At 41.1% G+C, this 14,559-nt stretch overlaps 1 protein-coding gene across 1 annotated transcript in view; it reads right to left on the reverse strand.

The window, feature by feature from the left end:
• PIK3R1 (phosphoinositide-3-kinase regulatory subunit 1) overlaps window positions 1-14,559 on the reverse strand; it is an 83,388-nt gene that overhangs the window by 24,894 nt on the left and 43,935 nt on the right. The window contains exons 3-4 of the mRNA XM_046671245.1: window positions 4,020-4,112; window positions 3,514-3,588 (exon numbers count right to left, since the gene is read on the reverse strand). Coding sequence (XP_046527201.1) covers window positions 3,514-3,588; window positions 4,020-4,112 — 168 coding nt within the window. The remainder of the gene's footprint in view (window positions 1-3,513; window positions 3,589-4,019; window positions 4,113-14,559) is intronic.

Here is a 14,559-nt window from a genome sequence, read left to right on the forward strand (position 1 = left end):
AATGTGTGAGGCATTATCAAGAACTAACATAACTTGGCAATTGACTGGATTGGGCTGTGGCCTGGGAGAGAATGAGAAAGAACTGAAATTTACTCCAAGGTTTTTGAGCACAAGTAGGAGAAGGTGGTATGCTGGATGCCCGGGAACTAGCTGTGATATAAATCACTCCCGGCTGAGCCTGAAGCCACAAGAGTTCCTTGGACACACTGTTACCATAAACCACATCTGCCCCACGACCTAGGTAGATCTTATGAAAGATAATCACACACCACCACAAAGCTCTGAGAAATGTCGATCTGGTAGAAAACGTGGATAGGCCAGTTTGAGGAAAAGAATTATTAACCTTAAAAGGTGGAGAGGAAAAGGGTTAAATCACTTAAATGTCCTACAAAAAACTAAGGAGAGACATATCACATCTCTAACAAGTGTGGGAAGGGCGAGACTAGGTCTTTGCCTAAAGGATCCACACTGGAAGTAACGCAACTACTAGTGCGGCCGTCAGACACAACTGTGTGCATCACCATAGGAACATCCCATTCCCACTGACTATCTGGCAAGCTGCTGGCCCCCCATAGACTTCGCCCCCTGTATGCTTCATTTAATATGTCTCTTTGCCCAGCAAATTAATATTACTTAATTTACTCATCCTAAAAATGGTGAAAAATCATTTGGGGATGAGGTATAAACATTAAGATGCTAAATATTCCACATGTCCCTCCTTCAGGCAGGGTTTCTGCTGCCTTCTCCGTGCAAGAGCAGCACTGATGAGCCGTCTGTCTATCCCGACACTCCCCAGACAGAACGGTAATTACGTGTCTCTTGACTGGACTGCGAGACCTCCAGGGCACGGACTGGGGGCACTCACCTGCTCTCCTTGCCTCTCTCAGTGCTCAGCACATAGAATGTGCTTATCAAATGTTTGTGGATTGAACTATAAGAAGTCCTTAAAGTAATGTTAATTCACCGACGCCCTTCTCTAACACATGAGGTATATTCCAAGGAGTCTTTATAGCCTTTGAATGAAATAACCTTATTTCAAGTCTTTGGATAAGCTCACCTTATGTCAAATTCCACAGGAGTTGGTGACAGTCTGTTCTATTTATTTTTTTAATGTAGCTCCTAAAGCTCGCTGGAGCTTCTGACTTCTGTTCTAGAAGCCTCCTTTTCTGAATTAAAGCTATCCTAACATGCTCTTCCAACGGCCACACACATCTGTCACATGATGACTTTTGAAATTAACTAGGTGAGAGCCGCACAATCTTTAGGTCTGGGTTGGGGGAATTTACATCCTCTTCCATCCCACTTTTAACTGAGTCTACTCACGATGGTAACCAGTAAACTCTCTAGCACTCCACCCCTCCTCCCACTGGCTTAGTAGTTTTCAATTGGCTCTCCATTTTGGTGCCCCATTCCCATCCCTACCCCAGGAGACATGTGGCAATGTCTGGAGACATTTTTGATTGTCACAACAAGGGGATAATGCTATTGGCATCTACTGGGTAGAGGCCAGGGATGTTGCTAAACATCCTATAATGCACATCCCCATTCCTCCACAAAAGGAGGTTAACGTGTGGATGAAATAAAATAACTGATATAAGTAGGCTGTTGTCCCTCACGTCTGTCCTTTTCAGACACTGGTAATTCACAGGGTTGGTTAAAAGCCATGATTTTTTACTGTAAGTGACTTATCTCTGAGCTTTCGCCAGGGTATTATAATATTTTTATGGACTGAAAAATCCTCAAGCTGGAAACAGTCCTACCTAAATTTAGACAATGCTTCTTCTTCTTCTTCTTCTTCTTTTCTGCCACAAAATTCACTTTTACTGCACAGAATTCAAGTGAAACTACTTTTCTATGTGCGTGTTTTGATCTCAAATGGGGAAGGAAAGATGTCTGTCAAGATACATTGTTGACGTGAATTTTGGTTATTTATTCCATCTCACAGGTGGTGTGAAGGTTTTTTTAACGCTAAACTGCATCATTTGTTTTTGGTCACATTTAAAAACTTAACCACTATTTCTCGAATACCTCCCATCTCATCAGTCTCTGGTATCGAAACATTTCCTGTGACTTTTAACATGTTCAATTTGACCAGTTTTCTGACCAAAACACGTATCTCTATTTCCATTGGCTAGGACAAAATTCAGCGTTTCCTAAGCAAAGCTGTCAGAAAGAAAGAAAAACAAGTCTCTTCACCTTGAGTTTTCTGCCAGTCGACTTCTAATGACCTACTCTGTGGGGAGGGCAGGAGATGCAGCAGCAAAGACGACATGCCCTGCACATGTGTCAGACTGATTTCCATGCACAAAGGAAAAATGAAAGTTAAAAAAAAATTTTCTTAAAGCTTCAACCATTTGGGCGGTGCATTTCAAGTGAAACTATTTACTGATAAAGATCTGATCAATCTCCTTCTTTTCTGCCCAGAAATACCTCTTCTAGAAATTTTCATAAGCTGCTTCACATTTCAAATTTTCATTTATTAAACATCATATGGGCATTCTTTGCACAATTATACATCTGAAAGAGCTTCCTCCAAAACTGGGTTTTACTCTCTGTGGTTCAAACATTCGAATTCAGCTAAAATAATGTGAAGCAGAAAATTATTTTTCTAACACCAAAAAAGTATGGGGAGGGAATGAAGGATCTGAGAGATTCTAGAAATTGATATAGAAGACCAACAGCTGGAATGATGGCAAGTGAATTTATTCTCATTTGTACAGTTTTATTCTGTACGGCCAAGGGGTGAGGGGACAAACAATAAAGCCACCAGTTGGTTGAATTAATTGATATCATTTAACCAGTGGTGTGCTGGAGCCGGCTTGTACCAGCCCACAAGGGCCAACTGTGCTCAATTCTTCCCAAGTTGGAGTGCAGCGATAACATGCCGGTAGCTTGAAATTAGCCATGGTGGGAATGTTTATACCACAGAAATGGGCAAATGCTACAAACCATGGCTTTTTTTTTCCCCCAGAGAGTTGGTTTACCAGCACACCACTGAATATAACAATACTGTGATGTTACTTAATGTAAATATGGCACGGAAAAGCAAGCAAGCAAAGAAGGAAGAAAGCAAGACAGAGAGAATGGCAAGGGCAAAGGGCAAAGGTCAGAAGAGACTTGCTAAATGACATTGACTTATAACTATTTTTTAAACTGATCCAGATGAATTAGATGTAGCCCACTGCAGGGGGAGAGAAAGACGGTAGAGATGCAGAGCCAGAGACATCCCAAGAGGTTGTTTCTCTCCTTTGCATTCCTGCAAGACCCAGAGGCTCTTGGCTGTGATGACAGCCAGTGTGCCTGCAGGCAGGCGTGCACACAAGCCGACTGAGGAGACGAGCATCAAAGGTTGGCATGGTTACCATTACAGGGCAGAGGGAACTGTGTGTGGTTTCTGAGCTCCCTTCAAACTCAGAACGCTGAATGGTTAAGTTCAAGTTTTTTGTGCTTTACCTGAAACAGAAAAGTAAGAACTGTCTTTCCCGTCTGTATTTCGAGCTCCGTGACACTCACCACAATCAAGAAGCTGTCGTAATTCTGCTAGGTTGCTGGAGCTCTGTGTTCTGTAGAGAGTTGGACATTCCAGACCTAGGACACAACACAGACTGAGTATGCGAAACACAGCTCTCTGGAGAGCCTGCGAGCCTGCTGCCAGAAAGACGTTCCAGTCTCCACCCAGTATCTATTCTAGATGTACACCAAACATTCTTGGAAGTCAACTCCTACTATTAATCTTATCTGGCATGTCAATAATTTTGGCAAAATCTTCTGGCCACTGAAGAGCGAGTTAATTATATTTATTAAATGATGGACAATGTAATAGTTTCCATACAATAACTACATGTTAATATAGAGTTTTATCCATATTAGACCAAGATGATTTCCCCAGGACACAGCTCCAAATAGCTTGTGTGTCTAGCACAGGTAGCAAGAATTGTATTTAATGAATGCCCAAAGGACAGATATAAATTCCAACACCCATGAAACAAGGTCACTGGGTCCCTCTTCCAGCTCATTACCTTTCTTTTCAATGGCTTCCACTAGCTTGATAAGAAGAGGCGGAGCGATGTCAGGAGGGGCAAACTGCTCTGCAAGGTCCGGAAGCGTCAAAGCTGCAAACAATGAAAGTCCTACAATTATGTTTCATTTGGTGCAATCAAATGCACTGAATAACGATGAAGAAACTTTAAACACAAAATCATTCAGTTCTATCAGACAGAAGCAATCCCAGGCCCTAGGAACAGAGAGCCCTGTGCTGGGCCCTGCCCTTTAGAAGGCTCCTCGCTGGCCCTGCCCCAGCTGTGCCTCTTCTCACAGTGTGATGAGTTTTGGGGCCAAAGGGACATGCCTACCTCTTCTCTGCTAGGACACCCTCAAGATTCTTACCCTGAATCCCAGAATTCCTCTCCCCATTGGCTTCTCAAAGCCTCTTCCCCAAGTCTGTCCTCCCCAGGGGGCGGGAGGGCTCAGGACAGAATAGAGTTTAGATGTGCCAGGCCCTGGCAGCGCAGGGCAAAGCCAGGGCTGGGCTGGGGGGCCACTCCCCTCATATCACCACGCTCTGGGGCAGAACTCAGAACCCAAGAAATCTGAATTCAAATCCGGCCTCCTGGTCGTTATGAAGGAGTAATTGTCCAGACAGGAGGAGAGAACAGATTTCACTGAACAGTTTGTTAACGTGATTTATAACTTCAAAATACTGAAACATGGGATACCTGGCCCTCCTTTTGTACTCTGGCTATAGGCCCCGTAAATGTCAGGGGCAGGCCTCATGTCAGACACGGAAGCCAGTACAAACGCTCACTGGCCACTAGACACTCAGGTTAAGTCCCCGTGTACCAGCTGTCGAGGCCTTTATTTGTGTACATATATTTTGGTCAGTAAATATCTTAAGAAGTCTGATGCTTTCATAAACTGTTTATCCATACTTTATTTACATGTTTTGTCAATTGTAATGATACAAAAGTAAAAAGACAACTTGGATGACACTCACAAACAATGTCCTTCAACATTAAATTGATAACTATATTCTCACTCCAAAAATATATGAAACCATTTTAAGTAAAAATATCTTTCTCATAATATACCAGAAGAGGGAGCTAAATATATTCACCTCAAATTTCTCAAACTGCAAAATATAAATAAACGGTAGTCTTTATGAAAATATCTCCCTGTGTAACCTGTTTCTTAGCCATCAATAAATAACTTTTTAGACACTTAAGGTTCATCACTGTGTACTCTTATCAGGGAATACATAGTTTATATAATCTAAGAAAGACTAAATATTTACAATTTTCTTTCAATGAGATTTTAGTGGTGCGATTCTTTATTACAAGCCATATGTCATGTTAAGCAAACTCCTAATGAAGCCGACCTTTCTAATACTGAGTCGGCACAGAGCAACAACAGATTCATGATATAAAGTAAAATTATGTTATTAAAATGTTGACCTCAGAGAATTAAGTATGATTTATGTCATTTTGCAAATCCTAAACCCTGTGGTCTAAGACCCTTCCAGATTGGAAAATCCCTGAGATAGACACACACATGTGACCTTGCCACCTAACTCTATTAGCCCTTGCAACTACCCAGGATAAAAGGAGAAGAGCTAAATAACGAAAGGAAATCCTACAGCAGCACTGTCCAGCAGAACTTCTGTGATAATGCAAATGTTCTACGAGCTGTGCTATCCGATAGAGCAGTGACCAGCCACAAGTGGCTCCTAAGCACTTAAAATTCAGCTACCGCGACTGAGGAACTGAATTTTTAATTTTTATTGATTTAAATTGAAATAGCTAAATGTGGCTAGTGACCACAGTATTGGAGGGTGCATTCCTATGGCCTGAGTAAGGGCAAATTTTGTCACTAGCAGATGAAAGATTCCTGAGCTGGCTGTGTGCCACAAAGACCCCACTATAAATAAAGCCATCCCTGAGGACAGGACAATCAGGACACAGGGCTAAGCGACACTGGAACTCAGGGCATGCAGAGTTTTCCGTGCACTCAGCTTCCTGGGTGACTGTCCTACGGCAACATCACTGACCACATCTGGGACTTCATAGAGGCAGGACAGATATGCCATCGACTTTCTAGACAGTCACTATGCAGAGCTGAATGGGAACTTCAGCTCTCCTGCGTTTCCCACGCCCGCCTGAACTTATGGATCACCCAGAGAACTTCCTAGAAGACAGACTCCCGGGTACAACCACAAATCCCTGACATCAGAATGTCCAGGAATGGAGCTGGCAATCTGTTTTGGGTTAGTAACAATATGACATTAAGATAAGCAAATTATGCGGGTGACCCCTTCAAAAGAATCCAGCAATGACGTCCCCCAAACCTCTAAATGTTAAAATATGAGTACATTTGAAAAGCAATTAAAATACAAATGTCTCGAAAGTTTCACATAGTCTTTTTAATTAAAAGCATTGTAAAATAAAAAAAATTCTATAAAATGAAATAGCGTATCATTTCCTCTTAGAAACTACTTCCCTTTACCTTAGAAGATTATCAGTTCCCAAAAACATCCTCCCCCATAAATGCCTTCTACACTGAGCAAAATGCAACATCATCCTATCAGCACATGTAACAGGAGGAAAACATAAGGGTAGAAATGGAGTAGAGAGATGGTACTAATTAGGATTCACTATGGTGTCTCTCTCCAGCCCTCTCCAACTTACAGGTCTTAGCACAGGCCAAGATGAAAACGCTAAAGATTAAAGAGTAAACACACGACCCCACATCAACATGTCTGACCAAATGCCCAGTTCCTCTTTCCTTTCCCTCAAATTACACAGCATTTTTTTTTCCAAATAAAAAAATTCTTAAAGTTGGCAACAGAAAATGGAATTACTTAACACAGGTTTATCTCCTTCCAGAATCTTATCAACACGATCATTTCTGCAGGCAAATAGGAAAGTTAAATTAAGTGATAATTAAAGATTTCACCTAACTGTGATTGAACTATGCACCCAGCAGTTATATTACTAGATTGGCAAATATTACATATAAAAGGGTTTCCATCTCTCTTTTCTTCGCTTCAGATTGAAGAAGGAAAAAAAAAAAGCAAAACTTTCTTCCCTTAGTCCTTTCAATGTTTTTTTGGCAAAAAATACAGTCCACCTGCTGTATCCTGAGCTACAGAAATACCCTCTGTTTCATTCACGCAAGTGTTACACGAAGTTCTAAAAAGCGCTGTGGTGGCTGCCAGGCATCTGCGACAGCATCGGAGCTTCTCTTGAAGTGCACGCCAGAGTATTTAAAAAGACAAAAACTAGACATGGATAGTAGGAAGTACAGGTCCTGCTTTTGTAATATATCAAGTGAATTTCCCACTGAATTTTTAAGATTGAAAAAAAGCTTTCTTACCGCGTGGATCATCACAACTGATCAAGGTTTTGCAATGGGAGTTTTAAAAGGTAAATTTTACAAGGAGAGATGATTTTTTAAAATAACAATTCAAGGATTTCCTATTCTCTAGCACAATATCTGTGATTCAACCCATTTCCCCTCTAAAATTTTTAAACACAGGGACTGTGGAAGCCCTACCCAAGACACCTTTAAAGTTCACATTGTCTACTTTGGGCAACAGGATCAATTAATATCAAAAATCTAAAACGCATTCTAAAGCGAAATATTAACTATTTCAACAATCCTAAAATCAACCGTATCTTTAAATGTATTAAATACACAGGGTCAATATTTACTTTTCCATTAGATTCCACTTTAAGAAATTCCAACAGGAAATGACAATAGCTAGGAATTACCAAATTTGGCTAGTTCTTCTCTAAAAAGTCCATAACAAAGCACCACATCATACAGGTCAATAAACCAAAACACAATGTAACTAAAAATAAATATATATATATATCACAGATGGTGGGTATCAAACAAAACACAAATCAACACAGCATGATCCTCATAAAGTTTACATATAAATTCTCATTAGATTTCATTTTCCAGACAGGTTTTTTTGGGTTTCTTTGTGTGTATGAGGAAGATTGGCCCTGAGCTAACATCTGCTGCCAATCTTCCTCTTTTTGCTTGAGGAAGATTGTCGCTGAGCTCACATTTGTGCCAATCTTCCTCTATCTTGTATGTGGGATGCTGCCACAGCATGGCTTGATGAGTGGTGTGTAGGTGCGAGACGGGATCCAAAGCCGCGAACCCCAGGCCACCAAAGCAGAGCGCACGAACTTAACTGCTACACCACCAGGCCAGCCCCTCCAGACAGATTTTATACTCGAATGAGGAATGCTTTTTGGTTTTGAATCCTGCTGTAGCCAGTGTCTGAGTCTGGAGAACCTACTCTACTCTTAAGAATTGGGGCGGATTTGTAGATTCCCTACTCCAATCCAACACCAGTTTTTCACTTAGCTCAATAATTTTTCATCAAAAGAAATCAGTATTACTTAAGGAGAAAGACAACAAGAAAGAAGAGTAGAAAGGTCTAAAAGTGGTGAAGCCAAGACACGCATTGTTTCAGAAAAAAGGAGGAACCAGGCCTCAACATTGACAAGAGCACCAGCGAACGAGGTGTCCCAGGTTGTACAAAGAAGTTTTGATAGCACACCAGATGCTGCATTTTCCACTAGTTCTATTTTCCCCCCTTTGCCCTGGTGACAACCCATCACACAGAATAGAAGACAGCCTTCTCTCCAGACTCGGGCCCTTCCCAAACCACTAACAGGGACAGGCCTGAACAGTCCCTGGGCAGCAGCGGTGTGTGGGAGACAGTGGCATTCCTCCCCTTGAACGGTGCCAACAGCGCTACAAAATGCAAGATGAAACCGGCACACAGCTGCACCTTTTGGAGGCGTTCTCCATCAAAAAAGATATTTTAGAGTTAGTGCCTGGCAGGGACGAATGGAAAGTTTAAGCTGAAATTCTGGGACTCCAGAGACTGCCCAAGCCAAGTATTTCATTACTGATGGAAGCAGCTAGGAAGTATATGAAAAACTGACACTTACCTTTTAAAATGTAATTCCATACAGAGGAAAGAAAGAGTATATGCAAAGTGAGGATCAATATTAAATCAAGATGTTTGTCTATTAACTGTGGCTGAATCAAAACTTTATTTCTGTCTGAAACAACCTCTCATTACTTCAAATGAACAACGTACATTCTGCTCGGTAAAAATCTAACAAACCCCAATACTTTTCTTAAATAAACCCTATAAGCACGTTCCTACTTTATGCCTAAAATGGTTAATACCCTGAACGTTTAAACTCCTTCAGTTCTATGGGCAAAGTCATAACAAATGCTGGCTTAGATAATACCGGTAAGAAACTAAAAGCAAAAAACCAATTATGGGTTCCTTAAAGTTAACTGGAACACACCTGTTTAATTAGCAGTAGAGAAATTATTAAGCACAGGTTTAAACTAGAGAGCCCTGGGTTTTAGTCCTGGTTTTGCCACTTACTGAGCGTAATCTTGGGCTTGTTAATGAACTTGAACACCAGTATCTTCATCTATAAAATGGAACAACTATGAATATAACAGGATTAAATGATAATATAAATAAACATGGTAAGCATAGTGCTCTGCATGTAGAAAGCACAAATTAATGGGTAGCTATTATTCAGAATAATTCATGTAATCTTTTTCATTATTATCGTTAATAGATTTTTTTAAATACCCAATTGCAACGGCAAACTTTAAGACCAGAAACTATTATAACTAAGATAGACAGAATTCTCCATACTTTTTTAAGGTGGCAAACTGGAAGCATATTTGATGGGGTAGACATCTGCATTTTGCCTTTCTTTCCATACATAAACACACTCAATATCTTTTCAAAAGTCCTATCTAAAACATCACATTATTTTCAATATATTGCTCTTTTCCCCTATAAGGACTATCATACTGAGTTATTGTACTTCACTTTTCTGAATGTAAAGGAAAAATGAAGTTGGAATGATACTGAACTTTGTGGACACAAGGACTTTTTTGTAGAGGAAGAAGCAGGAAAAAAACGCATAACCAACTGAAAAGGGGAGTAAAAAGAGTAGACGTGAAAATAAATCTTCAGTCCTAACTACACCGTTTTCAGAGATAACTAGTTGGAGGGAATTAAAAGACTTGTCAGCAGATTTAAACAAGAAGTCTGCAAATCTTTTTGGAGACCTTAATTAGTCTTTAATACCTTTAAGGTTATCTTTTCCCACTTATCTCTTCTGTTCCACAGCTTAAAAACAAAGGAAAGGGATCTGAGATCCACGGCTCACTTAGTTTTATTCTAGACAACAGACTAGTACAGGAAACCAACATCAGCAAAGACTGTCAAACGTGAGCAGACGCTCTGGCTTGGCTTCTGATGGCCTTAGCTAAAGCCTGGAGTTAAGAGATAACTGAAACGCAAGATTATACCTAATCTTTGACAGGCTAGCCTAATTCACTGTGATTCTCGTCACTTAAATTGGAGTCTGATTTAAAGATTACAATTGACAGTGTATAGCAAATTAAAATGCTGAGCAGGAGGTAAACAGGGAAGAAAGGGACTCCTCTCACCCCACCAGGAAAATAACTTAGAGTTGAGTTTCTGGGATTTTGGAGGCTAGTGATTTATAAGGGGAGTTGGTCTGTCGGCTCAGAAAGATTTCATACGAAGTGTGACCAAAAAGGAAGGAAAGAAGGGAAAATCACATGAGACACACACACACACAACAGGTGCTTGACCATTCGCTGAATGAGTAAGTGAACGAATGACTATTACTGAATATCAATTAGAAGCCACACTGCTCACACGAAGCATTTTACAGACATGGTTTCGCTTATTATTCACAGCAGTTCCAAGACCTACAGTCCTTATTTTCCCCAATTTAAAGGCAAGGAAACTGAGACTTGGGAAACTAAGTCATCTGGTCAAGGACTCAAAGCTCATAAGCAGCGTTCCTAAGTTCGGCTTGGACCTGTTTCTTTCCACCAGGGTCTACAAGTCCCAGTCAAGAAAAGAAACTTATGATAAGTTTCCCAAAATGTCCTGCCAAGTTCCATAATTAAAAGGGTAACTGTGGTAAGTGTCACGTGACACACAGGTATCTGATGCTTGAGCCCACACGTGAGTGGCCACAGTACTTTCTGCTGTGTTCAGGTAAGGCTACCTCGATATAACCAGTTTTTGTACTTCCCCCCCAATAAGCAAGTGACTACATCCTCCTTCACTATAAACTATTTTGAAATGCAGATAATTAACATCATAAAGACAAAGCAGTGGAAGCGCCTTTAATAACCAGAGGGACCTGGGTGCTACACCAGGTGAGCCATGCTATCTCCAAGGCTCAGGGTGAAACTGGAGAACACTCTCTTTTCCGCCTTTTATATCTGATAATAGATTTCAGTCAAACATATAAAATTTAACGATAGAAATGCTTAAGGATAACACAGCAGGGTCTTCCAATGCAACCCGAGAAGCTCATCTCTCACAAGAATTACAGGACCCTCTGAGCAGGAGAGGGCAGAGCCAAGAGACGAACTGGACAGAAAGATGTTACTGGTGAAACCAGAGACCAGAAGCAAGCGTTCTGATCGAGATTGGAACCTCAAGAGCTGCGTGAAAGCAGGACGTCAGCTGACTGAGGAAAGAGGCACAGAGAGGGAGGAACTGCCAAAGAGGCGTATTTGTCCGGCCAGGCGGAACAGGCAGTTTTAAAAAAGCCTGGATGGAAATCAGAGAAAAGAACCACCAGATTCCATTCTCATAACTAGAGAGAGCAGGATTTTTCTGTGACATTTTTAAACATACCAAAAAGTTGAAAGAACTGTATAGTGAATGCCCATATATCGTCACGCTAGATTCTACAAGTAACATTTTACTATATTTGCTTTATCGCACATCCATCCCTTGATCCATCTTACTTTTTTGATGCATTTCAAAGTAAGTTGCAGAAATCAGTTGCTATGCACCGAGCTGAGTCCCCCAAATTCCTATGTTGAAGCTTCAACTCCCAATGTGATAGTATTTGGAGATGGGACCTTTGGGAGGTAACAAAGTTCACATGAGGTCATGAGCATGGGGCCATCATGATGGGATTAGTGTCCTTGGAAGAAAAGACTCCAGAGGGCTTCCTCTTTCTCTCTCCGCCATGTAAGAACACAGAGGCGAGGGAACTGTCTGCAGGCCAGGATGGGGCCCTCACCAGAACCCAACCCTGCTGGCCCCTGATCTCAGACTTCAGCCACCTGAACTGTGAGAAACAAATTTCTGTTGTTTAAGCCACTGAGTCTGTGGTATTTTGATATGGCAGCCCAAGCTGCCTAACACGTCAATACACTTCCTCTAAAGAGAGGAAAGAAACAAGTCTAGAAAAAAAAATTAATATCAAATACCGATTCCATAGGTATCTAGGAGACATCTTCTGTGTATTGGAATATTCCCAAGGGCAGTGCTTCCTAAACTTTGACGTGCATATTAATAACATCATTCAGCAGATCGACGTGGGGTTCCGGATTCTGCATTTCCAACAAGCTCCCAGGTGATGCCCATGCTGCTGGTCCTCAGACCACACTCTGAGTGTCAGGATTTAAGGTTAGGCCACCAGTCACAGAGAGAAAATCCAGATCTCGGTGGGAGACAGAAACCCAACGATTAACCTTCCTACCTGTTCCTTCATACTTCTTGCCTAAATGCCCTGGGCTTCATGGGCTCATCTTACACCAGATCCCAGCAGCCCAACATCTAAACATGTGCTGGGTAGATGACGCTGACGGACTCAGAGGGCCCAGCTATCAAATCTAAGTATATTTGATATCATATCTAATTAGATATCAAAAGAGAGAGATCAGCGGTCGGGGCTGCACTGCTGCGTGCGTCTGTGTCCTGTTGTGTGGAGAGGGATCACATGGGATACAACTCGTCGAGGCCCCACAGTAAGTTCAGGCTGAGGACTAGCTCCCAGTTCTCCTGACATTCACACCAGTGCTTTTCCCACTGGACCACATTCGAGAGGACTCAGGCGTTTCAATTCTGGTGGGGTGGGGGGAGGAGAGGAACAGGAAATATCAGAAAGGCTGATCTGTCAAATTACTACCACTACTACTTCTGCTAGAAGCTGCTACAACAGACGGTTCTCACGTACTGAACTTAGTCCTGGAAACTGTGCCCAGGGCTGCGTGTGCTTGATCTCACATAATCTGTGCAAGCTTGGGAGGTATTATAATTGTCCCCATTTTACAGATGAGGAAACTGAGGCGAAGAAAAATTAAGCAAGTTGGCCAAAGTCACGCCAGCAGGAAGTGGTAAAGGTAGGATTTTAAAGAGCAGATCGACTTCAAGGCGAGCGGTAACCACATCACGAATCTTAGCTGCCTGCTTTGGCAGACGCTTTGCATGATGCCATTCTGGAGGTTGCAAAGCCATGAGAAGACACTGAAACATCTGCAGAATACGGGTGGAAAAGCACTTGGCAACAGGAGACACCCACAGTTACAACCCTTAGTGACAAGAGGTGCGTTTGTTCAACCTGAGCTGGACTGGAAGGCCAGCTTCTCACCATCACCTCTGCTTTATCAGGATTGAACCCTCGCCAGTCCTCTCAGCCAGGCTAAATATTTTCAGGACAGCATTTATTAAATATTTTCTCATAAGGCTAAACTAAGCACATTCTTCCCCAAGGATGTAATGGGTTTTATTCAGCTAAATATAGCTGGCTAACATTACTTTCAGTAAGGCACAAATGGACTATTCTGGTTAATCGTCAGGTGGAGAAAGGGCCGGGCAAATAATTTACAAATACATATATTGTGTAACATAGTTCAAAGGATTCCAAAATGAAATCTTACTAAAAATGCTCAATAAGTATTTGAAGGGAGTTAAAGAGCTCATGATCAGAGAGAGAGAAAAAAGGCAAGAAAGGAACTGTCTGTGGGATCAGGAAGAAAAAGAAAATAAAGGCAAAAAAGACAAGGAGCCAGAAAATATGGAATAGAAAATTCCCTATTAGTTAATGCAGAAATACTACATAAGCAAATAAGACACTATTCAGTCAGATGTTTTTCAATCAAAAGCTTTTAAAAATCACTGAAATAAAACTAAGCCATCCAGATGTAATTACGGGTAGCAGTTTTGAGGTAAACGTAAACACAACCCTTAATAATTTTATGAGGAATCAGTTTTTAAAAAAAATGAAGCAATATACTTTCACAACTTCAGACAGATGTGATGAATTCTGGTGGGCTAATAAATTCTCCTGTCTCACAATATACTACGATCATTAGTGAAATGAACAAGAGGCGATTCACCTCTCAGCTAAAGAAATTCATGGACTTATTCTGCTTATGAATTTCTGTCTAAAGATAACAACTTTAGATGGGTCCATCAAATGCAGCACTTGGATCACTTCACTAAATTCTCACACACACAAAAAAGGATAATAAATAGCACTATGCTACAGAGATTTATTTGTCCCAGATCAATCCACCTTTTTTTTAAACTGTGATAATCAGGAGGCCCTACAGATAGAAGTGAAATCTAAAATATATATTAATTACAGAAAGAATTCCGACCATATTCCCAAAAAATTGTCAGAAATAAGCTAAAAAATATAGATAGGTGGTGTTTGA

Source organism: Equus quagga, chromosome 9 (genome assembly GCF_021613505.1).
Source record: "Equus quagga isolate Etosha38 chromosome 9, UCLA_HA_Equagga_1.0, whole genome shotgun sequence".
Classification (NCBI taxonomy): domain Eukaryota; kingdom Metazoa; phylum Chordata; class Mammalia; order Perissodactyla; family Equidae; genus Equus; species Equus quagga.